The sequence below is a fragment of the Panthera onca genome, chromosome E2 (assembly GCF_046562875.1).
Source record: "Panthera onca isolate mPanOnc1 chromosome E2, mPanOnc1 haplotype 2, whole genome shotgun sequence".
NCBI lineage: Eukaryota > Metazoa > Chordata > Mammalia > Carnivora > Felidae > Panthera > Panthera onca.
Genome location: NC_138353.1, coordinates 59,830,627 through 59,857,710, shown reverse-complemented (window position 1 = coordinate 59,857,710; position 27,084 = coordinate 59,830,627). Strand labels below are relative to the sequence as shown.

The following is a 27,084-nucleotide window of genomic DNA, read 5'->3' as shown; positions in this document are numbered from 1 at the left end:
TTTTAAAGAAACACAATAAACAAGAAAACACAGACAAGTGAATGAAATTAGGACACAACGTGTGAACAAAATGAGAATGGAGTCCAGAAAATAAATAGAAAACATGTTTTTTTTAAAAAACCAGAAACCCCAGAGCACCGGGGAGGCTCGTGGGTTAAGCGTCCGACTTCGGCTCAGGTCACGATCTCACAGTTCGTGGGTTCGAGCCCCGCGTCAGACTCTGTGCTGACAGCTCAGACAGAGCCTGGAGCCTGCCTCGGATTCTGTGTCTCCCTCTCTCTCTGCCCCTCCCCTTCACGCTCTGTCTCTGTCTCTCTCAAAAATAAATAAAAACATTATTTACAAAACAGTAATAAAAAACAGATAAAAACCAGAAACCTTGAGGCTCAAGAATACCGTGACTAAAAGACTCAGCGGAGACTGAAGCAGGCGGAAGAGAGAAGAGGCAGCGGCGAACCAGAAGGCGTGTCCCCTGAAGCATCCGCTAGGGAACAAACAGGAAGGGGAAAGACGACGCATGAAGGAACGCAACGTGAGTTACAGGAGAACGTCCAGACACAGTGTGCACGTTGCTGGAGTCCCGGAGAGGAGGGCAGAGAGCTCAGTTCAAGAAATACAAGTTCACAAAGCTCAAGCCCCTCTCCCCACCCCCCACCCCTGGTTTCAACCCCAAGCTACCTTCCCCGGGATACACGATAATACGAGTCCCTAAAACCACAGGGAAAAGAGAGGCTTTTAAAAGCAGCCAGACAAGAACAACTGCTTGCACACAGGGAACCCACACAGGCTGTCTGCAGACACGAAGGACGTCAGAAACCAGCAGGCTGATGCACGCAAAACGCCGAGAGAAAAAAGCTGCCAACCACAACACCCAGCAGAGGTGTCGCTCAGAAACGAGGGGGATAAAGCCGTTCCAGAGAACATATGTGGGGGCGGCCTCGCCACGAGCCTGCCTTGCGAGAAGAACTGAGATGCAAAGAGGCTGATTACTGACACGAAAACAGACCAACGTACGGAAGACGCTGAGGCAGGTGAGGACGTGGTCAAGTTCACAGCACTCTAACACACGTATGCTGATGCGTTCATCACTAACACTAGCATAAGCGTTAAGGGACGTAAGTATTAAAAACAGCTACGCTACTTTGTCAATGAATACACGATATAAAAACATGTAAACTGTGACATCAAAAATGTAAAAGGGTATTTTTTTCGTGTGATTGAGATTATCAGCTTTAAAAAGACTTTTTTATGTAAAAAATGTTTTTTAACATTTTTACTTATTTTTGAGAGAAAGAGAGAGTGTGAGCAGGGGAGGGGCAGACAGAGAGGGAGACAGAGAATCCGAAGCAGGCTCCGGGCTCCGAGCCGTCAGCACCGAGCCCGACGTGGGGCTCGAACCCACGAACCGTGAGATCGTGACCTGAGCTGAAGTCAGACACTCAACCGACTGAGCCACCCACACGCCCCTAAAGAGACTATCGTAAAATGTTACGTTAGCCTCATGCTAACAGCAAAGCAAAACCCCAGAGAAGATACACAGAAGATGGTGGAAAAGGCATCAGAGCACAGCACCTGCAGAAAACCATCACTCCACGAAGGAAGACGGTGAGAGAGGAAGGAAGGAACAAGGAAGCTAGAAGGCAGTGGAAACTATGAATGAACTGGCACCAGTTATTCTTAGAATAATTACTTTTAGTATACATGGATTAAATTATCCAATCAAAAAGGCAGAGACTAGACGCATGGGTAAAAAAAAACAAAGACTCAAGTGCACGCTGTCTAAAAAGAGACTTGCTTCAGCTTTAAGAACACACACAGGTTCAAAGTGAGGGGACAGAAAAGATATTCCGTGCCAGTGGAAAATAAAAGACAGCAGGAGCAGCTATCCTTACGTTAAAAAATAAAAAAAGACTTCAAGTCCAAAACTGTAACGAGACAAAGAAGGTAACTATGAAATAACAAAAGGGTTAATTCGTTCCCCAATACACTAAAAGGATATGGCAGGATATACACATGCACATACAGTGGGTGGTGCTGTTTTCTCGAAAAGATAAACAAAATGGACAAACCTTTCGCTAGACTAAGAAGAAAGGAGAGAGACTCCAACAAAATTGGAAATGCAAAGGATCCTAGGAGATTACCATGAGCAATTACGTGCCTACCAACTAGATGACCCAGCAGAAACGGATACATTCCTAGAAACATACGGCTTGCCACAACTTGATTTATTTCTTAAATCATGAAGAAATATAACGTGAACGGACCAGGAACAAGGACATTAAACAGTCATCAAAACCTTCCCAACGCAGAGAAGCCCAAGCCAGATGGCTACGCTGATGAATTCTCCCAAACATTTAAAGAATTTACGCCAATCCTCCTCAACCTCTTCCAGAAAACTTGAGAGGACACGCCCAAACTCATTTTACAAGGCCAGCATTACCCTGATATCAAAGCCAGATGAAGAGGCAAGCAAAGTATAAGCCGATATGCCCGATGATTGTAGATGTGAAAATTCTCAACACAAGAACTAGCAGATCCTACACCATGATCAAGTGGGAGTCATCCCTGGGATGTGCAGAGGATTCGATACACATCAGTCAATAAGCATGACCTACCTCGCTAACAAAACGTGGAACAGAAACCGTACGATCACCTCAGTAGACGCAGAAAAGGCACGCGGCAAATTACAACACCCTTTCATGATAAAAACCCTCTCCACAAATAAGGTAGAGAAGGAACACACTTCGTCCTAATGAAGGCTGTGTGTGACAAGCCCATAGCTAACATCATCCCTAGTGGGAAAAGGCTGAAAGCTTATCGTCTAAGATCAGGAACAAGGCAAGATGCCTCCTCTTTTTTCTTCCAGCTTTACTGAAAAATAATTGATAGACACACATCATTATACAAGTTGAACGCATACAGCGTGATGGCTTGATTTACATATACCGTGGAAGAATTACCATAATAGGTTCATCTAACATCCATCTTCTCACATAAATACAAAAAAAAGAAGAAAAAGGGGACAAATTTCAGAACTCTCAGGACTTACTCTCTTAGCTGTCGCGTATATCGTAAAGTAGTGGTAACTATAGTCGTCATGCTGTTCGTTACATCCCTAGCACTCACTTGCTTTATAGCCGGAAGTTTGGACCTTTTGACCGTCTTCCTCCAGTTTCCCCTCCCTTCCCCGCCCCCACCTGGTAACCACAAGTCTGATCTCTTTTTCTAGGAGTTTGGCCTTTCGTTTGTTTTAGATTCCACATGCAAGTGATACCATACGGTATCTTTCTCTGACTCGTTTCACTTAGCCTAATTCCTTCAAGGTCCATCCGTGTTGTTGCAAGCGGTAGGTTTCTTTTTTTCTACAAGAGAATGAATTTCCACGGTGTACATATACCACATCTTCTTTATCCATTCGTCTCCCCGTGGACACTTTAGGTTGTCGCTAGGTCTTGATGACTGTAAACAATGCTGCTGTTAACGTAGGGGTGCAGATACCTTTTTGAGTTAGTGGTTTTGTTTCCCCTGGATATATTCCCATAAATGGAATGGCTGAATCATATGCTGGTTCTGGTGTTCTAATTGCTCTCGCCAGTACTGTGTCGAATAAAAGCGGCAAGAATACTCACTGGAGAAAAGACCGCCTCTACCGTAAGTGGTGTTGGGGTAATTAGGTATTCACGTGCAAAAGACTCAAACTGGACCCACATTTTACACCACTCACAAAAACTAACTTGAAATTGATTAAAGACTTAAGTGTAAGACCTGAACCCATGAACTCCTAGAAGGAAACACGGGAACAAAGCTCCTTGACACGGGTCTCAGAAACGGTGGTCTGGACAGACACTCGCAGCACAGGCGACAAGATAAAACATAACCAGTGGGACCAGGGACCACATCCAACTAAAAAGCTTTCGCCCAGCATAAGAAATCACCAACAAAGTGGAAAGACAAGCTACAGGATGAGAAAAAAACAACTGCCAAGCAGGTTATCTGATGAGGAGTTAGTCTCCAAAACACATGAAGAATTCACACAATTTGACAGCAAAAAAACGGATAGCCCAGTTAAAAAAATGGACAAAGGACCTGAACAGACATCCCTCCAAAGAAGATCTACGAAAGGTCCACAGGCACATGGAAAGACCCTCATGCTCGCTGGACAACAGGGAAACGCAAACCAAAACCACAGCGGTCAGCACGGCCATCGCCAAAAAGACGAGAGAGAACGCTGACGAGGGTGTGGAGAAAAGGGAGCCCTTGTGCTCTGCGGGTGGGAACGCAAAGTGGTGCCTCCCGCTCAGGAAAACAGTACGGAGGTTCCTCAAGAAGGTAGAAAAGAAATGATTGTAGGGCCCAGCAGCCCCAGTTCTGGGAACGTATCAGAAGGAAATATAAACCTTTTCTAAACCAACTCACAATTCTCAACGTGTTGCACAAGTTTTGATATGTCAACCTGCCATTTTTAATTGGTAATTAAAAATACCTATTTCCATTTATTTGACCCACGGGTGATTTTAAAAGCACATTACTTAATCTGCAAACCTTTGCACACATACTCCTTTCCTCTCATTAACTTTTAACTTGATCCCACGTGGTCAGAGAGTTGCAGGCGGCAGGATCTCAGTCCCGGGCGGTCTGTAGAGACCTTCTTTATGGTCTGGCACGCGGGCAGACTGCGCACTCTTCGACCGCCGGACGCGGCGCCCTGCCGTCAGCTCGGCTGAGTTTCTTCAGCACGTTGTTCAGATATCCCACGCCTAACGCTTCCTCTATACTGCGTTTCTTAAATGTTTGTCAAGGATATTAAGCCTGGCATCTTAAAACCGTACAGGATCTTGATCCTTTGTCTCCAGGGCAATAAAAAGGGGCTTTAAAACAGTTTAGCTCCTTCCTGCCTGTCCCAACTTACAAGGCAATTTTCTCCAGTATTTTATCGTGTTTGAAAATTTCAATGTCAGACGGTTTTAGGCAGGGCACTTAGACATTATCTGTGTTTATTACCGTTTGTGCCTCCTCCTGGATCTACATTCTTGCTCTTAAAGAAAATTCCTTGCAATCTCCTTTATGGGAGGGATCATCTGTAGGTAATACCTTCATTTTGTTTATGAGAGGTTTTTGAAATGCCATCCAATTCTTTAATGGCTTTGAGATATAACTGATATGCCAAAAATTTCACCCTTTTACGTGTATATTTCAGTGACTTCTGGTGTATTTACCGAGCTGGGCCAACATCACCACTGAATTCCAAAACCTTCTCGTCACCCCACACAAAAGCCCGCCCCCACGAGCAGTCACTGCCCATCTCTCCCCTCCGTGGCCCCTGCGCCCAGTGATCTGCTTCTGCTGCCTCTACCGACTGGCCTGTTCGAAACGGTTCACAGAAACGGGGTCCTGTGATGTGTGGCCTACTGTGTCTGGCTTCTTTCACTCAGGAGGATGTTTTTGAGGCTCACCTGTGTTATAACCCATGTCCGACCCTCATTCCTTTTTATGGCCAAATAAAATTCATTTTGTGTGTGGCCAGGTCACATTCAGCTTACCCACTCATCTGCTGAGAGACACGTGGCTGTCTCCACTGTTTGGCCGTGAGCAATGACACCACGGCGACCATTTGTGAGCATGTTTTTACGTGTGGCCGTGTGCTTTCAATTCTCTTGGGTGTACGAACGCCGTACCCCTGCACGGACATGCCGGGACCGATGGCGACTGTCCTCAGTATCCCTGAACAACATTCAGTTCTAGTGAACACTCAGTTTGGCGTCGAGAAGTTCTTTCTCTCGGTGCCCTGCTGGCAGCAGCCTGTGCTCCCGACTTCCGGGGGGCGTGGGAGGTGGCCCGTGCTGCTGCCGGGAGCCACCCCACCGCGGGGGGATGTCCTGTCTCTCCGGCTGCTTTGAGAGTGAGCTCTGCCCTTAACGATGTGTGGGCGCGCAAGCATTAGCTTCCTTTTACTTCTCCTTGGGATCTGCTCTGTGTCCGGAATCCTGTAAATGTCATCTTTCTTTCCTAACCTTCTTCCGGGATTGCGGACGCATGAACGGGATCTTCCTCCCGCCTTGTGGAGCCGGTCCTCTCTCCCGTTCCCATCTGCGGGAGGATGGCCCCTCCCAGGGACTGTCCTCACCCCCACGGTGCTCTGCTCGTCCCTGGAGGGTGGATGGAGGCGTGGCACGCGGAGGCACCACCCCACTCCCGGGAGCTGCTGCCCGAGCCCGCCTTCACCCCTTAGCACGCGCTGGTCTAAACTACCCGGCGCAGCAACCCCCAACGTGGTGGTGTGGGAGATACCAACTGTTTGAGATGACGACTTGGAGCGCGCCCGAGTAGGTGAACACAACTTCCTGATGGGAATCTCCCAGAGCCGCCAGGGTAACTGCCAGAACAGAGGGGACCGAGCGGCCCAGACACTGCCGGGGACACGTCACGCGAAGCCCCTCTGGGACTTCGGTTTTGGAACTATCTTTCTTCTTAAAATATAGACGCTAAAGCATGCTTCTTTGGGTGTGAGTTTCCCTAAGGATCCCCAGAGCTGTAACTCTGTACAGCTGGGAGAGGCCCGTGTCATTCACCAGCACAGTCTGCCTGCGGAAACTCCCCCCATACCGAGACAGGCTCACGCTGTCCCGAGGGGCACCCGTGTTCGAGAGGGGGCGTGCCATGGCGCGGTGCTTGGCATCTGGGGAAGCCATTCCCGGGCCCCATTACACCGGACTGCAAGAAACAGCCACGACCCTTTCTTTGACAAGGACCCTGCCTCCAGCGTCAGCACGGCTGAAAGGGCCTATCGGGTGACTTCCCAAGCACCCGCCAGGAACGAGGCCAGCCTCAGGGTGAACCACCTCTCAAGAGGAAATGATACAAAGCTGCTGTGGTCATAAATACATTTTATTTCATTAGAAATGCATAATTAACAGTTTTGAGAGCATTTCCCCCTAGAAAAGTAGGTAAGCAATATTTCCATCAAAATCGTTAGTTGTCTTCTGCAAATACCTATTTTCGTTACACTGAACAGAGCACACAGCAAAAGGCTTCTGCTACTCCACTTTTTTTTTCAATTTTCTTTTTTGTTATAAACACCATAGCAAATTAAAAAAGCTGTTTGAACAGAGAAAAATATCGTAGTTCTTGATTTTCCGCACGTACTTGATGCGACGCACGCTGTGCTTCCCCACTCTTCTCTAGACGCCGACGGTGGGACAAAAAGTAAGGGTCTTCTGGCAGGGGCAGCGGCCGTTACTGTCACCTTGTACGCATTGGGACACTCTCCCCGGCGGGTGAGGCTTTCAGATGCACTCGAACAGAGCATGTGCAGTCACCTCCGTGCAAAGCCATGGGACCAGGGCGCGTGAAGAACAGGGTGGCTGGCCGGGGCCAGCGCTGAGCACGGCGGCGGCTCTGTCTTAGGTTCTGTTGTGGGTGGGTGGCCCGGCCCGCCTACTGGATCTGGATCGCTCCATGCTCAAGCTGCATTTCCGGCTGCAGGGTGGGCTGCAGGGTCTCAGCCGTCTGCAAGAGGGGAGAGAGGAGGGCTTTCTATAAAAGTACCCACCAACGCAAGTCCGGGTCACATCCAGGTCACTCACAGGTCACAGAACACCAATGGCTCTCGTGCATGGAACAAACACACACAACAGGGCTAGAGAGGGCCAAGAGTCGTAGGTTCACCGCTCTGGGAGAAGACTCTCTTTACCCACCGACCCTCCCCACACGTGCTCTGTGGCCCAACGAGGTTCTGTGCTAATTTCCCAGTCCCACCCCTGCGCATCACTGGGGAATGCCTTTGGAGTACTTAACCCGTCCTATTTACCTAGAATTTCGGTCATCATTTTGCCTTCTTATAAAAACTGCTCCAACGTTCCAGAAAACATTTCAGGGGCAGTCACCTTTCTCTCCTTAACGAGAGAAGTTCTAATCAATGATCTACAGATATTAAAAGGACCTGAAATGCATATTCACAGTTTTAAGATAAAGGGAAAAATACGACTTGGAGTAAGTCACCAATCATCCAGTTCAATCATCCCGAACAAGCCCCGAAACAGAGAATAACTGGGTTTTTTCTTCAGGCTCCTCTACACCGTTGGCCAAAGGCAACGTCACAAAGATCGGACCCTCAGAGGTGGGTTTCCGGCTGCCCTGGCAGGAAACTTGGTTGCAGAGGCCAGGCATGCGGGTGTGAAGGAAGAAAGAGGCAGACGGCCACCGATGCTGGCGGCCAGGAGCCCCCTGCAGCTCTTATCGCAGACTAACGCTTTAGTTTTGAAATCTGAATATCAAATGACATTGCACGCGGTGCGTCCTGAAAGCGGGGAGGGGCCCTTGCAGTGGAAGGACGTGGCACAGGCATGGGCCACACGGCCCACGGAGCCCAGGACTGAGGGCGGGCAAGAACGGCCAGAGCATGAACCTGCAAGGCACAGCGGAGGCGACCACACATCTCTGGGAAATTTCTGGGAAAGTGGACTCAGCCGTGTTGGCGGCTGCAGGCAGAGGGGGCAGGGTGGGTTACAGGCCGGGCAGAGAGGCCCCTGTGGGAGCGAGAGTCCCTCCCCACCCTTGAAAAACCAGAAAGGCAGCTTTGGACCCAGGCGCGCAGAAGGCGGAGCACAGATGAGGTGGGGACCTGCCTGGGATTCAGGGACACCCACACTCTGATGAGGACCCCTCCCTTCTCCTGTGTCCTCAAAACGCAGCACCAGACCTGTGTCTCGGGCAGGAAACGTAGAGAAAGGGCTCCAAGCAGACGAGTCAGAACGTTCGAGACGTTTGACGGAACGGAGGCAGCGGGGAGCCCTGGCCTCCCACACAGGTGAGAACTCGGGCACCTGCCTGGGCACAGGCACTCACTGCCCTTCCTACTGGCTGCTCCATGGGGCCAGTGCCCTGGCCTCCTGCCCAAGAGAAGCCCATCCTCTCATGAGCTAGACGGCTCTTACAGCCCCTGGGGGGCTCCTGGGGGACTCTCATCTCTTCCAGGAGCGAGTTCAGGTATGTGACCCCGTTCTGATGGGCAAACCCGAACCGAGAGGAAACCTACAGGAGTGGAGGCCTTGGTGCTGATGAAGAAACAGGAGCCCTTTCCCTCCGCAGACGTGGTCGCGTCTGTGTGAGGCACCAGCGGGGCCACGGAAGGTGAGGGGACAGGAGCAGCGGGCTCCGGGGACATGCACGGGGGGCCGGGCCCGGGGCCACCCTGCTGCCGTGTAACCCACTGACTATTCAAGTCCATGCCGAGTGGGGTCTGCTACAGGGAAAACACCCCAGTGGGTGCAAACCTCATTCTCTGGCCTGTTCTCATACAGACGCGTTAAGTGGGTCCTGAGACCGGCCAGGCAGGAATGCAGACCAAGAACACAGACGGGAAGCCCAGGGTGGCAAAGAGCGAAGATGGACACGGCCTTCCTCCACTCTGAAATGTGTCAAATGACCGCGAACCCGGTCCGGTGAGACAGCTCGGCACACGGTATCCCCGGTCTGTGGCGCACGCCGTGTGACCCTTCTGCAACTGCTGGGCAGCGGGGAGGAGGACCGCCTTCGTGCAGTGACCCCGCTTACAACCACACGGGGCATCACACGAGCCACCCGGCGTGGGACAAGGCGGGCCTGCGGGGGGGGGCTCTCTCTTCCAGGACAAGTTAACGCTCAAACCACCGAAATGGGCCAGCCAGAGAGAACGCCACCTCATCCCCCAACACCATGGGCTCCCGGTCACACCCAACCCTTCCTGGTTCACGTCCAGGGTGGGGTGGGCCGCTGCGGTCACCGCTGCACAAAAGCCACACCGGGCTGCGGTGGCCCCTCACGCGGGAGTGGCCGGGGTGGCCCGGTGGGTGGTGGGGACCGAGAGGCGGAGAGGCGGCGCCTCCTCCAGGAACCGCGTTTGCCAGCTGGGGCCTCGCCGCGCATCAGGAGGTAAAAAACCGAAGTCTCCCGGGAGCGCCTAGTCCGCCCAGCCGGCCACCCGGTCACGAGGTCGCCCCGAGCACCCTGGCTGGCTCCACTGAACTCCATTCCTCGGCAACCACCTCATGAGGCTGCAAGGAAAGCAGACAAGAATTTTCCTTCCTGCCGAGAGCTGAGCACACGCACAGCACCGGCACGGGGCCCGAGCGGAGCGCGAGAGGGGAGAGAGCTGCGTGGAAATCCGGGGCCTCGGTTCCGCGCGTCAGAGGCCCGTGGCATCGAGACACACACCGCTTCTCGGTGCCGGGATGCAGGAGTACAGGAGCGGCCCAGAGGACGGCAGGGTGTACGAGAAGGCCGGCAGGAGCCGACCGGCCACGCTCGGGGCAGACGGGAGTCCTGCGTCAGAGGTGATCTCGGCCTGGGCTCGGCGGGAAGGCCCGCGAGGTTTCAGAACACGGGCCACCCGCGGCCTGAGCTTTGTGCCAGCGACCTCCGCGGTCCGGGGACCCGTCCTAGGTTACTCTCACAAACACACAGTCGCCCCATCGGATCGAGAGCATGCCGTCCCCCCGAGGGGGCCTCCAGCGGGCTCTTGGCCCTAGCGTGGGGGGCCCGGGCCTGGCTCCCCAGACCCAGGAGATCCGAGGAGAGGTCGTCCACGGTGTTCATCCGGCCAAGCGCACTCACCAGGGGGGCAGCTCTACAAACGTGCCAAATCCCCAAGCAGCAGCCCCCTTATCTGACATCTCGGGACGTGTCCAGACCGTTTGCTGTGCTTCTAGGAGAGCACGGAGACGAGTGGTTTCTGGGACGGGAGGTGGGGGCCGGGGAGCCCATCAGACGGTGCGAGGAGTACGCACAAACTGAGCAGAGGGAACCCTGGGCCCCAATGCCCGTGTGGTTCCCAGCGAGGCCTTCGGCTGCCACACAGGAGGCGCCCAGGCGGGAGGCTGGCAACCAGGCCAGACGGGGCCCCTCAGGACCGAGTGAAGCGCCATCCTGCATTTGTGCCACAGAGAAGAGCCACTGGGCACAAGGACCCACAACCCGCCCCTGGGAAAGGGTCAAGGCCGAGCCACAAAGGCCACAAAGGCAGAGCCTGTTGTCTGCACGAGTGCTGACCTCTGGGCCCTGCCACTCTCAGAGCAGCAGCGAGACCTCGGTAAACAGGGACCCTCTCGTTCTGCAGTCCCCAGGAGCTGGCCCCGTGGGCTCAAGAGGCACAACTGGACACTGGCCCCTGATCTTGCAGATGAACACCTGGCGGCCCGTGGGCCGGGAACCAAGCCCTCGCCTTCACTGCTTCGGGCACTTACAAAAACCACCCCCCACGTCGGTGCCCGTGTCCAAGTCACGTGCCTTTCCGTGACAATGTACCTTGCTCGCAGGGGGACATCAGAAGGAGAAACGCCCAAGCTGTGCTCAGAGCTGCAGAAGCCCCGGGACCTATCCGGACAGGGTGTGTGCTTCCACGAGGGGTGGGACCCACCTGAGCTGCAGCGGTGTGGTCAGTCACCGGAGCCAGCTGGACGTACTGGACCTGGATGTCGCTGCCCTGGAGAGGTGAGCCGTCCACCCCCGCGGCAGCAGGGTCGGAAGAGGCCACGGCTATCAGCTGGGCCCCCTGCAGCACCTGGAGAGACAAAGCAGACCCCGTCAGCACAGACACCGGTGCCACTCCGCCGTGACCACGTGAACCACGGGGGACGAGCCCAGGACCACACAGCGGGGCCCGTCTGTCTCGTGAATGACCCTGGAATGACATCCGACCGGCAACCCAGCGCCTGGATGGTGCGAGTGTGTATCGAGCGCGCGCGGCGTGACCGAGTCATGCAACGCGTGCAAGTGACCCCCTCAAACACCCACACACTGGACACGAGTGAGCTCAGGGACGGGGCCGAGGGCGCCGAGAGAGAGGCAAGGAGGCAGAGGGATGTAGGACAGAGGCAGGAGCCCCCGGACACCTCCCAGAAACCACTGCTCTTTGAGGTTCTTGGGGGCAGAGCCTGAAGGCAGCCTGGAGGGGACAGAAAATGGTGGCACGTCCTCGACCCGCATCCGCCGGGAGCCCCCAGGGTGCTCAAGAGCCAGGCACACAAAGAAACCGGGCAGCGGACGCCCGCGGTTATGAAGCAAAGCGGAGACGTGCCTGAGTCAGGGACCCCACGGCTGCGGGCGGTGCGGAGAGGGGCTCAGGGTGAGGAGCTGCCATCGGGAGGGAGGTCCGAGACGCTGATGGAGGAGAACCCCTGGGGGACGGGAGGCCCCGAGTCCCCGGGACACCCACTGTGGGCTGTGCCGACAGGAGGGGGCAGATGAGGCCCCGGGAGATGGGCTCTGGGTGACCCCACCACTCGTGGGCGACCCCACCCCCAGGCCCAATTCCCGCCCCCCACCCCCAACAGCTGGGCAGGTGGGCCGCCGCCTCGCTGCCCCGCAGGCCGGACGGGGAGGTAGGGGTGAGGGCATCCGTGGCTTTGCATTCACGAGGGAGCTGCCGTGAACCGTGCGTGTTTATACCCGGGGTCGTATCCCACCCCCCTTCAAACGACTTGTCAACGGGATCACGGATGCTTGCCGGCGGTCCACAGCAGGGCGGGAATGACCGTGCCTCCCGACCGGCCCGACTGCCTCCCGCACCACTGGTCAGAGCTGAGGAAGAGGGTGAGGGCACTGAGACAGAGGAAGGGGCTGCTCAGCCCGGGAGAGGCGGGCTCGGATACAGATCTTCAGCAGTCTATAAAAATACAGTCCGTGGTTTTTAAACGGCATTGTAGTTTTTGACGAGCAGAAGTTCTATTTCTCTAACGATGCGTCCGCCGCTGGAAAAACACAGATGAGTTCAACTCTCAGAAAAGAAGATGGCAGACGGCTCTCAACCACCCCTCCTCGTGTGTCTTCAGAAACCACTTGCAGGCAGTGTCGTGTTCTAATACCAGCCGGCTGTGCCAGGAAGATGAACCCCCCAGATCCTGGGGGTGTGCCCTAGACGCGGCAGAGGCACCTGCAGGCGGGACAAAGGCGAGGACACGGAGACAGGGAGTGTCCTGCTGCAACAGGTGGGCCCTGCGTCACACACCGCGTTTCCCAGCTGCAGAGGGGCAGAGAGGGGCCAACCGCTGGCTTGGAGGACGGGGGACGGGGGACGAGGACGGGCCACCCGCCAAGGGTGCGGCAGGCCTGGAGGCTGGGGCAGACAGGAAGCGATTCGCCCCTGGGGCCTCCGGGAGGAGCCAGCCCCGTGACAGTCTGACCGCAGCCCCATGAGCCCACACTGGGCTTGTGACCTCTAGACCGTGAGAGAACGAGCCTCCGGCGTGAGCCTGCAGGCGTGTGCTCACCGGTCACCACAGGACACTCGCACGACACGCCGGCCTCTCCTCGGCCGTCTCCTTCCAAGGAGCTGGCCTCCCACTTCCAAGGGCTGACCCAACAACGACGACGGCTCCTCTCCCACCATAATCATGAGCCATTTGTACCAACGAGTGTTCGAAAGAAGGGTTTGAAAAAACCAGAGAAAACCAAAGACCCCGTAGCATTCACGTTTTCTCTTCCCGGGACTTACCCTCCACCAGATTGCTCACGGTCAGAGAGAGGACCCGGTCCTGCTGAGCTCCGTACCTCCACCCCCCACGTGGCAGGGGTGGCCCCCACTCCCCCCCCTCTAACTGGTGGAGTCACGCGAACAGGTGTGTGGCTCAGGGGAGGGCTCGCACAGGGGCGGCAACTCGGCCTCACGACAGCTAGACCAGAACGGGGAAAAGACGAAAAGCACTTGGTGGTAAGTTCTCAAAGCCGCACAGACATTTACGGTGTCCTCGGTGCCCTTCGGTGGGGGGAGAAGGCGGGAGGAGGGGCCGGAGCGGGGGACCCGTGCAGCGAAGCCACCCCCACTTAGCATGGTTTTGCTGCACCCCGGACTGAACTTAAAAACCACACGACGTTTTGAAACCCGGGAGCTAATAAAGCACGAGGTAACGTAGTCACCACTGCGTGATACAAAAGATCCCTGAATACGCCGGTTTAGGGTCAGATCGCCAACTATGTTTTCATGAAAGCCGCGCAGTCGTAGGGCCGTTTCCAGGCAAGGCTCCGTCTGACTCTGGCTCTGAAAGCGAGCCACCACCCCTACGATGGAGGGCAGGTTACGGTTTCCAGAGGGCAAACTGTTCCCTGTCAGCACTGCCAACGAGGTGACTTTTCACACGAGCCACACGACTGAGTAAATCGTAAGAACTGGAAAGTCAGAAACCGCAGCATCGAACGTGCTTCATTATGGTATCGAAGGAGGCACATCCCCAGCCTGGCTGGCGAGTGAAAGTAAAGACAGGAAAACGTTTCCACCTGAGACTTCATTCCAAACACCACACCTCCTCAACGTGCCCGCACTGGTGGCTCTTGACGGCGAGTCGGGAATGAGGCCAAGTCAACGCGCACAGGACTGGTGGGAAAGGCCTTCCGGGCACTTAGCGCCCTGCCCTTGCTCACCACGGGGACCTCAAAGCCAAGGGCTGGGGACGTGGCCAGAAGGGGGCGCCGCGCTGCCCCAGGAGAAAGGGAGGCAGCAAGAGCCCCGCAGGGGGACAACTTCTCTGGGGACCACAGGGGACGGAAAGGCCGCTGGGGGGCTGCGTCAGGAGCCGGGCTGGCTGCGGAGGAAGCCGTGCGGGGAGGCTCCACCGAGACCCGGATCACAGAGCGTCTTCCAGGCCGGCTTCACGTACGCCGACCTCCAGCAGCCCCGGGGAAGGCGCCCCCGGGACCCGGGCCACCGCCCCGGGCTGGCCTTGCTCACCGGCTTCCCTTGCAGCTACACTCGGCTCCTCCAAGGGCACGTCCCCCACCACGGGCTGACCTCCACACACATCGGCACCCCGGCCGGGGCTCTGCCACGGGCAGAGAGACGTCACCACACAGAAGCGATCTGCGACGCTTTTCAGGTAGTCCTCAAAATTTGGAAAAGCTCTCTTAAGGGGAGGTTGAGGGAGAAAACACACAGGGAGGAAGGAGCGGGCAAGAGACTGCTCTGCCCGTGGGGAGCTCCCTCCCAAGCCCAGCCAGCCGGGCCTCTCAGGGCTTCCTTGTCACACCGCAGTCCGGCAGACATGGGGGCCTTGTCTCACCCGGGGCCACAAAACAGCATCCACGACCTGGACCTACGCGGCAGAGTCTGTTCTCGCCCTGAAGGGAGGACGAAGGAGGAGAAGGTCTAGAAGGTCTGACCGGAGGATGGCCAAGTTACAGATCACCGGTTTCCCAGCCATCGGAACATGTTTATTAAGAGCAGGTTCGAAAGAACCTCCGCGAGCTTGCGCACAGAGGGCACGTCACGACCACTGACTGGCCGGCACCCCTGTGGTGTGAGGAGGGAAACCCACCGACCGACAAGTGTATCAGTCTACCCTTCACCTAGTGCCATTTGACAATCAAAGAATGAGCCGCACTAACCGAGCAGGGCTTGGGACAGGAGCCCTCCTTTCTAGGCCACAGTCAGGGCAGAGAAAGGTGTCAGTGACCAGCGCAAGGCAGGCCGGGACCAGGGCATACAGAGAGGCACAGAGACAGCGGTTAAGAGGAGAGGGCCCGGCAGGTGGCGCCCCACAGGGCCTCGGGGAGGCTCTCAGCCGGGGCCACTCACAAGGAGGCCAGGGGGCAGGGGACGGTCCGCTCTGTCACGTGCCCCCGCCGCAGCTGTAATTTACTAGGATGACACACTTCACGTGAAGCGGGTGAAAGTAAAAACACTACAGAAATCAATCACACAAGAATCTCATTTGCCTGCTACGGTCTGAGAGCAGCTCAAAGCTCCAGCAGCCGCCTGAAACACACAGCAGGCGGAGACACGATGTGTACATTTGGAACTGCTTTCAAACTGGTGAGGAATAAAGCCTAGTTACGTCAAATCGAAAACACAGAGCAGCAAAAATGAGGTCACGTGCCATGTCGCACGGATCGCGGTGGCACCCCACCACGAACCCACCGCAAGTGCGCAGCCCATCCTTGCCCTGTTGGGGGGCGAGAGCCCAGCACCGCCGCCTCCCTCCTGCCCTCGAATGAGCGGGACGTCTCCGATGGTGAGCTCCCGGCTCCTTCCCACCCATTTGATGTTTGTGGCCTTTTCCAACAGGCTCGGGAATGTAGAAAAATCTAACAGGAATGCAGCGAGCTCCCAGGCCAGCAGCCAGAAGCATCCCTCCAGGCTTCCTGCGGCTGACCTGGGAGCGCCCCGCGGCCACCCCGCGGAGAACACACGCACCTGCCACCTTCCCAGCCTCACGGACGGGGCTTCCCTGCACAGTAGTGAGACAGGCCCGTCACTGTCAGGCGAGGGACCATTAATGGCATAGGGGATGCGTCTGAAGCAGCCTACGGAGGGACTCCTGGATCCAAGAGCACCGGATTTTGGAGGGCACCCATCCGGTTTCCCTCTATATGGTGCCAACTGTGAGACTGTTTAATGCCCAAATGAAATAATACAAAACAGCTACAAACCTAAAATAAACTCAAGAAGTCCAAGGACTTTTCAGTAATGTTTAGATACAAAATTCCAAATCCAAGCCGGAATGTGCTCAGATGAAACAAAACAAAACCTAAGATCCACTTCTGACTAATTAAGTGTGTGTGGCCAGGAACAAAGATGAGGCCAGGAAATCCAAAGGTGTCTTGGAACACAAGGTCGCTTACTTGTTTTTGTCATTCATTTTGGCATCCGACTCGTTAAGGAAACAGACTCAAGGAGAGCAGTCTTTTCGAATCTAAACGTGAAGGCAAGAAGTAGCTTCCCGGTGACAGGAAAACAAGGAGCTGAGAACCAGGTCCGTCAGCCTGTCCCAGGGATGTCCCCAAGCACCACTGGCCAGGAGGGCCGCCAGCCCCACATCTTTCTCATACGTTTGCACAGCAAACGCCAGAAACAAATGATCATTCTTAAGCCTTTAAACCCCTGACGGGAACACTCCTCTGTTTCCCAGGCTCCATTTTGAGTGCTTTCGTGAACCGAGTCGCCGTGAGTAGACGGTCAGAAATGAGCACCAACAGAAGGGAGTCACAGGCAGACGCAGAACACCACTCCTCCGGGGTCACTCCTCAGACCTGCAGAGAAAACTCCTCGGAGGCCTGCGGGTCGGAGGGCCCCAGGGGCCGCCGTCCGGACCCCGCTCACATAAGGACGCTAGGCGGCAGGCAGCAATAAAGAGTCTCTGCCGCCTGCTCTGCGGCTTGTTCCAGCATCGGAGCCCAAACCTCCAACGCAATCTGGGGAGAAAGCAAAGCAAAACCCGAAGAAACACAGTAAAGCAGAGACGGACGTCTGGAGACACTCGGTACATGTTCCCCGTCACTCCAGATAGGACAGCATTCCTGGGAACAAATCTTGACCACGTGTCTTACAACCTCCTAGTAGACTGGGGCGGGGTGGGGGGTGGGGAGGGTAATGATTCAAAGCCAAGTCCAAAGACCTCCAGATTTCCCCGCGGGGCCCAGGCCCCTGGCTTCCAGAAGGGGCGCACGGGGTGGACGGGGAGCAGGCGACACAGAAGACAGTTCCGTGTATCTCGTGACTCGTCCACTCGGCACAGCGACGGTCACACCCACTCGGGAAAGGGAGGGGTGCCTGGGGGCACCCGGCCTGCCAACCTGCACACTCTGCGACCGTGACGAGCTGAGGCGGCAGCCACGGCCACGCACGATGCTTCTGCTCCCGCTCCCGTGGCTCTGGTCACTTCGCGAATTTAGAAACTCACTGCACGGAAGAAGCAAAGTTCTCGCTGTGCTCACCGTGTGGCCAAAGAAAGAACTAGAAGGAGCGATGCCACCTTCCTACTGGGCTCAATTCTGTGGGAAGCGTCCATGAGCATCTGTGTCTCAGGGGAGCTGCAAATGCCGACTAACACCTGCCAGCTCCGGGGAAGCCAGAGACGGCACAGGGAGGGTGCGGCCCGCAGGCCCTGGAGGGAAAGACGGAGACCCGGACGGGTGCCCGTCACAGGCGCACGTGCGTCCGCAGGGAGACGCGAACAGTCTGTCCGGAGAAGACACACGCACAAGCTGCCCGCTAACGCGCGCGTGCACGTGCCTCACACCGGGTGCCGTGGCCCCCATCGGCACGGCGTTTTCATTCTGCGCAAAGCAAGGTTCAGAAACGGATCTCTCTGCTGAGCCAGGGTTAGCGCACACCAAGCAGAGAACGTCTAGGGACGGACGACTCGCCCCGTCCGGGACCAGGCCCAGAGGCGGCGGCCCCGACCCCACAGCCCAGTCCCGAAGCACACCCTGACTTCCGGCACCGGGAAGTGTGCACCGGCACACGTGCAAAACGGCCCCCGCCACACGCCCCCACGTGTTCCCCAAAGGACGGCCATGCGCACACGGCGGGCAGGCTCAGGCCGCTCCCCAAGGCCCCGCCGCACCAGCACGTCACCGCGCGCCGGCACCTCACAGCGGCTTGCTCCGCGGCCCGGACCTCGGGTCGCTACACACCTCGAGGGCACGTGGGTCCGAGAAGGGACGCGGCGGGTCCATCTGTGTCCCCCAAAAGGAACGTCCACATCCTGAGCTCCAGTACCTGTAAGGGGGACCTGTAAACGTGGAGGCGCCTGGGCGGCTCGGTCGGTTAGGTGTCTGACTTCAGCTTGGGTCACGATCTCAGGTTCGTGGGATCGAGCCCCACACGTGGCCCTGATGGCGTGCTGATAGAGTGGAGCCCGCTTGGGATGCTCTCCTCCTCTCTCTCTCTGCCCCTCCCCTGCGCATGCTCTCTCTCAAAATAAATAAACTTCAAAAAGTGAGTAAATAAAACGTGGACCCAGGATCCGGGAGGATGAGATTAAGCTACGAGCAGAAGTCACATGGGAGTCGGGCGGGCCCCAATCCAAAAGTACCCATCCTCCTAAGAAGAGAGACATTTAGACCACGTGGGAAGACGGGTGCCACGTGACCACAGACGAGGCGGTGGAGGGATGTGGCCGCAGCCCAGGGATGCCCGGAACCCCCAGGAGCGGCAGGCAAGATGCCCCCCCGAGCTTCCAGAAGGAACGCAGCCCCGATGAATAGTAGACCTCAGGCCTCCCGACTGCGAGAGAGCACACTGCTGCCTAAACCACGCAGCGGGGGGCACTGATTGTGGGGTGGTAGCTCGGGAACAGACTCCCGACCTTCAGACCCTCGGCTGGATCACAGTAACCCCATGCCCAGGGCCGGCCGGTCAAGCCTCCGGTTGACGGAGCTCAGGCCCCCTCCTTCCAGAGAAAGTGCCGATGGCTCTTCTCTCGTCCCCCACCCTTGCCGGGCGCTCGCACGCAGGGCCTCCAGGTGGCTCGGGGGGCAGCCTTCTCCCCGGCCCTCCCACAGGGCCAACCCACAGGCTTCTCCCCACTGGCAGGGCCGGGTGCCCCCGAGCGTGCAGACAGGCACGGGGGTCCGGGCGGGCCACAAACACGGCCGGCGCACGGGAGATGCCACTGGCCGAGGCACACGGGCAAGACGACGGCAGGGCCGGGCTGCTGACAGGACCAGCTGGACGCCGGCGGGACTCTGAAGCTGCTCGCGTTGCTTCACGGCAATCGTGAGAAACCCGGCAAAATCAAGACAAAACAAGCGATGGTCTCTTCAACAGTCAAGTTCCAATTTTCCATTAAGAACCGGCCCGTTCCGGACCTAGCTCTCATTACCCTGTCAGCCTGCAGAAGAGGCACCTCCCCCCACGTGCTGAGGGCATGCTCCTCCCGGAACCGGCACAGGGCGAACACCGGACCCTGCTCCCCCCTGGGCCTGAGCCCTCCCCCAGGATACTGGAGAGGGAGACACAGAAACAGAAGCGGCTTCCAGGCCCCAAGCCGTCGGCACCGAGCCCGACGCGGGGCTCAGACTCACGCACCGTGAGATGGTGACCCGAGCCGAAGTCGGACGCTCCACCGACTGAGCCCCCCGGGCGCCCCAACGAAGGCCTGTTTGTAAGGAGCCAAGGTTTCCCCTCCTACTTCAGCGAACCGCCCACTAACCGGCCCCTCTCAGAACCTCGTCGAGACCCCTGCACACCACGGGCGCACCCGGTGTCCAGCAGCCGGCGGCCCGCGTCCGGCCGTGTGGCCCAGGAGGTCCGCGTGTCACTCTACCGGCGCCACTCCCGGGGAGCGGCTGCCTCCGCGGACAGGCAGCGGCAGCCATCACGGGGGGCATGGGCCCGCGCCCTGACCGCTACCTTTCCACAGGCTTCCGCTGCAAACTCAGCCGCACACACGCGTCTTCACTCCTCTCCAGCTAGAGCGCCCAACTCAGGGCTCAGGCCAACTTGACGGCGGGCACGGGACCGTCCCTGACGCCGAGTGTCGTGTACGTCTCGTGACGCAGAAATGGGGAGGGAGAACCGCTGGTGAGAGCAACTGCACGCGCTCAGAGGCACAGAGGAAAAAACAGAATTAAAACTCAGTCTGGGTCGCCGTCCAAGCTTTTTGTTTTACTTTGGGAGTCAACACGAAATAATGGCCTGGATTTTGAAAGTAAGGGACCGTATCTGTTGGCACGAGAAAATAATTCCTCCATCGTTTTTCCAGCTCCTTAATGTATGCTGTGCACGGAGCAGCCATCAGCTCAGTAGGCTCATCTCCCTGCCTCCCTCTTGCTCGCGCACGCGCACACGCGAGCCGGACGGTCTCTGACGTTACACTCGCTCTCCCACCCGAACCCCGTGGCGTGTTGGCCCTTTCATCTTCGAACTACAGACGATCCTCAGAGGACAGAGAAGAGACCGCTGGTGTTTCACAAAGTGTTTCCAGGTGTTCCCCTTTTCACCTGTGTGAGAGGAAACCGGGAACCTCTCTGGCCGCTCAGAACAGGGTGGAAACCACGCTGACTCTGTGATGTTACCGGGTCAGAAGCTGACCTCTGCCCTTGAACTGTGCAAAGCGTTAACACTGGCATTCGCACCGGCCCTGCTACGGACCGTCGCAAATTTCTAAACCTAATCCTCACGGAGTCCAGAGCGGAGCCTCCTGCATCTGCAGACACGGCCCGCGTGGTCCCGCGTGCCCGGCCCCTCTGCCAGCGGGACGACTGCACATCACGGGCTCCTGACGCGGGAGAAAAGGACCCGCGTTCTCACTGTCCCTCAGGTACCCAAGATGAGCGAGTGAGTGAGACAACGTAGGATTCTCTTAAGTTATTCAGCTCACCATTGAAGCAGCAGCTTGAATTTGTTAACCAGGCTCCGTGGTCGGAATGGATCTAGGATCTCTAGATCAAAGACTCCTCGTGAACACACAATGGATTGAATACTCAGTGGTTCACTCTCAAAGTGGGTTAAAAACAAATGGGAAGTTCTACTGTGCTTGAAAACTTTCTCTTCTGGGGACGCACGGGTGGCTCAGTCAGCTGGGCATCTGACTTCGGCTCAGGTCAGGATCTCGCGGTCAGCAGGTTCGAGCCCCGCGTCGGGCTCTGTGCTGACGGCTCAGAGCCGGAAGCCTGCTTCTGATTCTGTCTCCCTCTCTTTCTGTTCCTCCCCTGCTTGTGCTCTGTCTCTCTCTCTCTCTAAAATAAAGATAAAAATTATTTAAAAAAAAACAAAAAACAAAAAAACTTTCTCTTCTGTAGTAATCTCGTCATTTGATGGGTCAAGGGCTCAGCGTGATTCCAGGTGGGCTCTTGACTCTTACCCATCAAGACTCGGCACGTGGCATGCCTCTCGCTGTCACAACGGCCGGTGGGGGGGGGGGGGGGGGTGAGTCCTCGATGGCCCTGCTTCCTCCCTGCTCAGCGTCCCACAGGATGACCACGTGCTCCCGAGGTCTCCAGACCCTGAAGACCGACAGCACGCCGACGGCAGCCTTCCCACCCGACTTCCCGAGAACGTTCTCCACTGACCAAGCTCTCTCCTTCCACAGGGAGGCTGGGGGCACAGGCTCGGGTTTCACGCAAGGGGGCCTGTCAGAGCACCTGAGTTTGCGCGAGGCAAGTGCCGGGTTTGGTCAGAAGGGGAACGGAATGTCCTAACGGGTGTCCCTCTTTCATTCCCAACCTCTTTGATGAGGAAGGAGGGAAACTTCTGTCCAATGACAGGGGTATCAACGGCCATCTTGCTTCCAGAGTCTCACCTTCCACCCAACTCGCCGCTAGCAGAAATTCAGAAATTCCGTTCCTAGGGCTGCGGTGGTGACTTGGCTTCCTCTCGGCCGTCCCACTAGAACGGTTCCTGGAACGGGAGCCTCGGGCCTAAAGAACCCTTCACGTGCTCCCCGGCTGCTCTGCGTCATCAGCCGAACCGCCCGGTACACGGGCCCCGGCCGTGGGCTCCGGCTGCCCACCCGGTCACGTGAACGTGCCACCCGTGACACAGCAGGCCCGCCAAGCGCGAAACAGAGACGTCAAAAAGATGGTGAGAGAAAAGCGTAAAGAAATCACCACACCTCCCTCATGCACAAAAATTTCCGCAAGTTGGATGCCACCAAAGAGAACTTTGCAATGACTCAGCAGTCACAACTTTTCAGCCTGCTGAGCTGTAAGCATTAGATAAGTATTCTCCCATACGTTTCCAGGCTATTACGATGAAAATCATCGGTGAATATATGTTCCATTTCTAAACAGCTTAAAAATGTTTGGAAATGCCTTCCATTCGCACACCTTACAATTAACTAAGAGCTAATTTGGAATAATTATTACTGAATTCATCAATAAATAATCATTAAGAACGGATAACATAATACTGTACTAAGTGCTGCAAAGAATAGAAATGAATAAAATCTGTCGATCTGATGGTATTAAAACTATCTGATTCAACCTCTTAAACATATGTGAAACTGACTGTAAGGCCTGCCCTTGATTTGAAGACCCCTCCTCCCTTGACTGGTCACAAAAAGGGGCTCAGGGAGGACCGTGAGGACTCCACCAGCACACGGTGTGGCCACACGGTTGGAAGCGCTTTGCGTGTTATAAAGCTCCTTCGGCCTCAACTTCTCTGAGCCCCTCAAAGACGACAACGCTTCGGCTTCATAAAATACCGTAAAACTACATTTAAATAATCACTTCATCCAACCTCTCGGGAAACGTGGTTAATATCCTTCCCACCCAAACCACCGCCCGGCGTGAGACCGACCCGTCTGCGACAGTCAGAGGACACACGACGGGCCTAAAGCGACAGCCAGCGTCACCGACGCATCGTCCCCAAGTCTGAAACGACTGTCCGTGCCGCTCACAAGAGACCGAGACCCTCCAGGACGAGCTCTCGGGTGCCCTGTGCCCACTTGCACCCATGTTGCTTCGTACGACAAGCCTCTGCCGGGGACCCGAAGGACTCCTGCGGAACTGGAGCCAGCAGCAGGGAACCCCGGGGCCCCACCCCGCTGCCCCATCCAGGCCAGCCGCCTCACACAGGGTGACAGACCCACAGCCTCTCGTGGCCAGCCGGCCAGGCGACAGGAGAGGCGTGCTTGTTTCTGTGACTTTTCTAGGATGTTTTTGGAACTAATCAACACCAAACTCGCCGCTTCTGGCCTTTACGGCTTCAATTATATTTTCCACCATTTCTAGTTAGGGAAGGCTTTCCCGTGAGGGATTAATTCCGTGAGCTACATAGGTTCTCCAAGATTTCTGTGTGTGTTTGGCACGCAAGGCAGAAACACATGTTCTTGAACGGAACGTTTTTATTAGAAGTGAAGCGACACAGCGTGTGCCCTGTCCGTGAGGTTGGGACTGTTCTCCCCGGCGTGGCAAGCCAGCAAAAGCGGACCGCGGCCTCCCGAAACACAACATTCTGCTACTGCTACACGGGAAAGCATCACACGCACACCTACCGCGCGCACACCTTCTGCACACGCACACCTACTGGCGCGCACACACACACACCTACTGTGTATACACCTGCACACCTACTGTGTGCCCACCTTCACACACATCTGCTATGCACCTTTTGCACACACACCTGCACCTACCCCAAATACAATCAACACATACACACTTCTCCTCACCCACTCCACAAAAAGTCATGCCACGTAAAATGTTGAATACTTCCCATCTCTTCTCCAGCGGGGTTGAGAAGGCCTCGTCTCGCAGAAAAAATTCTGAAGGCTACGGAAATTTACTTCTCAAGTATAAGGAGGAATACACACGCCAACAAAGCCAAGAGAGGTGCAGAGTTTGAAGAGCGTCCGCCTGCCGCTGGATGTCGGTAAAGTTACGTCACAAATACGCAGTGAGAGGAGCCCAGGCTACTGACGCGCTTCACTTTCGTATAAAGGAAGTGTGTGTGTGGTGTGTTCGTCATCGCAGAGAACACAGAATTCTCCAGGTGTGCGAGGGAACTGAGGCCGGTCAGCTTATACACGTCTATAAACGCTTTCACGCGCATCTGAGGACGTTAACTACAACTATTAGAAAAACAAAACCCGGTATCCCGACACGCAGTTGACATGGCGCTAACCCGTTCTGTGACGCGTGGTCTAAGCAACGTGACCAAAGGCCAAGCCTTTAAATCTTCCCCACGTGGCTGAAGATCTCCCACGTGTAGAGACGTAACTGACCCAGGTCTGAATGTCTCAGCACATAGGATATTGCCTAGCAACAGACTTTTGGGTCCAAAGGGAGTATTTCAATCTTCCTAAATCCGAACCTGCTGGATCCGAATCCTAAGCTGTACGTGCAGCTTGCCTCAGGAAGCGACACCGCGCAGCTCCACAGCTCTGCCCCGCGCCCAAGCGCCCACCCAACGCACACATAACCAGGAACGGCCCCCGTGCGTCTGCCCCTTACTTTCCGCATACGTTTCCACGGCTCAAATCGTCTCGGCCCCAACAGAAGTTCGAAGAGCTGTCACTTCAGCAGGGCCAGAAAGGGCAGAGAGGGCACAGCAGAGGGCACAGATGAGAACACAGCTCAAGAAAATCAACAATCGCACGAGAGCGCGTGGAGGTGGAGGGGACGGGAGTCGTGTCGCCCTGGTGGTGCTCACGGTGTTCTGGAGAACGGGGCCAGGATGGGGCTCCAGGAGCCACGAGAGCCACCCCTGGCCCCCCTCCCTGCACAGTGCAGGAGGGGCCGGGGTCTCCTACCCTGCGTGTGAGGCACGCGTTACCACTCACCCAGCTCCTGAGTGCAATCTCATCTCCTCACTAGGCATGCTGCGAGAGAGGCTCTGATACAGGAGAAAACACGCGTCCAGCTCCAGAAAGGGTGCCTGAGTCACTGCAGGCAGACGGCTCGCTCCTTAGGGCGCTCTGGATGGCAAGGCACGGCCAGCTTTCTAAAGGTGATCTGCATACGATGGGGAACCTTCCTATGTACATTCAAGGTCAAATTGACCACTAACTTCTGGTTCTTGGTTGTGTGTTGGTCTTTAATAGCAACTTAGTATTAACTACAAGCAACGAGGCACCAGTGCCCCCTCAGGAATGGGTGCCTGTCCTTGGGTGCTGAAGAACCCAGTAAGCAGAGAGGAGCCACAGACGTGGTGCTCCAAGAAGAATCTGAGATCAGCGAGCAGTGGTGGCCAATTACCCACAAACACGCTCCTTCTCCGGCATTATTTCTAGTCACATGAATACATGTTTAGGCCTTTGCTTTTTCTTAAACTCCCAAAGAAACAAGATGAGTAAAATAAAAAAAGTGTCTCAGAAACAAACATAAAGTTAAAAGCTATTATTTTTTAGGGTTGCTGGGTGGCTGTCGGTTAAGCATCAGACTTCAGGTCAGTCTCACAGCTCGTGGGTTTGGGCCCCATGTCGGGCTCTATGCTGACAGCTCAGAGCCTGGAGCCTGCTTCAGATTCTGTGTCTCCCCCTCTCTCTGCCCCCTCTCTGCTCGCACTCTCTCTCAAAAAAAAATTTTTTATGTTTATTTTTGACAGAGGGAGACAGAGCATGAGTGGGGGAGGGGCAGAGAGAGGGAGACACAGAATCCAAAGCAGGCTCCAGGCTCTGAGCTGTCAGCACAGAGCCAGACATGGGGCTCGAACTCACGGACTATGAGATCATGACCTGAGCCGAAGTCAGACGCTCAACCGACTGAGTCACCCAGGCAACCCCCCCAAAAATTTCTTTAATCTAAATTTTTTTTAATGCAGAGAAAAAAATTTAAGACTATCTCAACAGCTGAATAACTGTTTCACAACGTATAATTACAAAAATACACTCAACTTTTATCATCAGCCAAGCTGCCCCAACAAAGCACACCTTCACAAATCACACAAACTTTCTCAGTGTGGATTTACGCCACACGAGTGGGCTTCTGTCTGCCCGAGGTCACGACACTGGTGTTGACAGACTAACCCCCAACCCATCAGCCTAAATAGGCAGGGTCATTTCTGGGGGCGGCAGCGTGTTGCGTGATTCACCCCATAAACGTCTCCATAGAAACATTCAGGTGCTCATAACTCAGTGCTGCCCCCGCAGCCCACACTTCCCACAGGCCTACTGTGCACGTGGGCAGGGTCCCTCCCTGTTACAACATGGGCCCCGCCTTTAAGGGGCCCAGAGTCCAGCCACACTGGGCACGGAATGGATGCCGAGAGACGCCGCGACCCTCTTTGCGGGCGACCTCGCAGCTTATCCTTCCCAGCCCACGATCACGGCACAGACGTTCCACACCGCCCGCCGAGGAAAGCAGGGTCAATGGCCTCAGTCCTCAAACGCTGATGACTTCTCCTCTCGGAACCCTGCCAGCATGCCGTGGGGCCCGAGCCGCCAGCCAGGGGCCAGGCCAGCTCCGGCCCCAGGAGCACACCCTCAATAGGGCGCCCTCCTCAGACGCCAGGACCCCAGGGATGCTACCTGGTGCAGAACCCAGCGAAGCCAGAGTCACGAAGGTAACGACCAGCCGTGGTCGTCGGCCCCGAGGTCTGAGGCCGTTTGTTGTAGAGCAAGGGGTGACTGAATCAAGAGTGACGGTTCAACGCCTCGCACGGGGACGTCCTCCTGCCTACGCTTCTACTCTCGGGTTTTCGGCACCCACACCCAGCGTCAAATAGTTTAAAATACAATAGATGCACACATGCACGCAGTCACCCAGACGTATGGATTTCTGCTTATTTGTACTTTCAGGCAACTGAATCACGACTCACTCCTGACTGGTTCTAATTCTGGCAGATTTAGACCAAGACTCTCCTGTAACTGCCGTGCCAATGCCAGTTAAAGTCTGCGATTTGTAGGAATACAAGCACCTGCCTGTCCAACCATCATCCGCACTTCCATGACCAAG

General features: G+C 55.9%; 1 protein-coding gene across 6 annotated transcripts in view; it reads right to left on the bottom strand.

Moving 5' to 3' along the window:
• Nucleotides 1–6,869: 6,869 nt before the first annotated feature.
• The window catches only part of BANP (BTG3 associated nuclear protein), a 110,737-nt gene continuing 90,522 nt past the window's right edge, over nt 6,870–27,084 (bottom strand). For 5 of the 6 annotated variants that reach the window (XM_081791341.1, XM_081791336.1, XM_081791339.1 and 2 more), the window contains 2 exons: nt 11,393–11,536; nt 6,870–7,506 (listed from right to left, as the gene is read on the bottom strand). In XM_081791341.1, the coding sequence (XP_081647467.1) occupies nt 7,435–7,506; nt 11,393–11,536 (216 nt within the window). In that variant the 3' untranslated portion in view covers nt 6,870–7,434. Of the gene's footprint in view, nt 7,507–7,753; nt 7,893–11,392; nt 11,537–27,084 lie in introns of those variants that run through there. The other variant, XM_081791338.1, reaches the window with a different exon arrangement.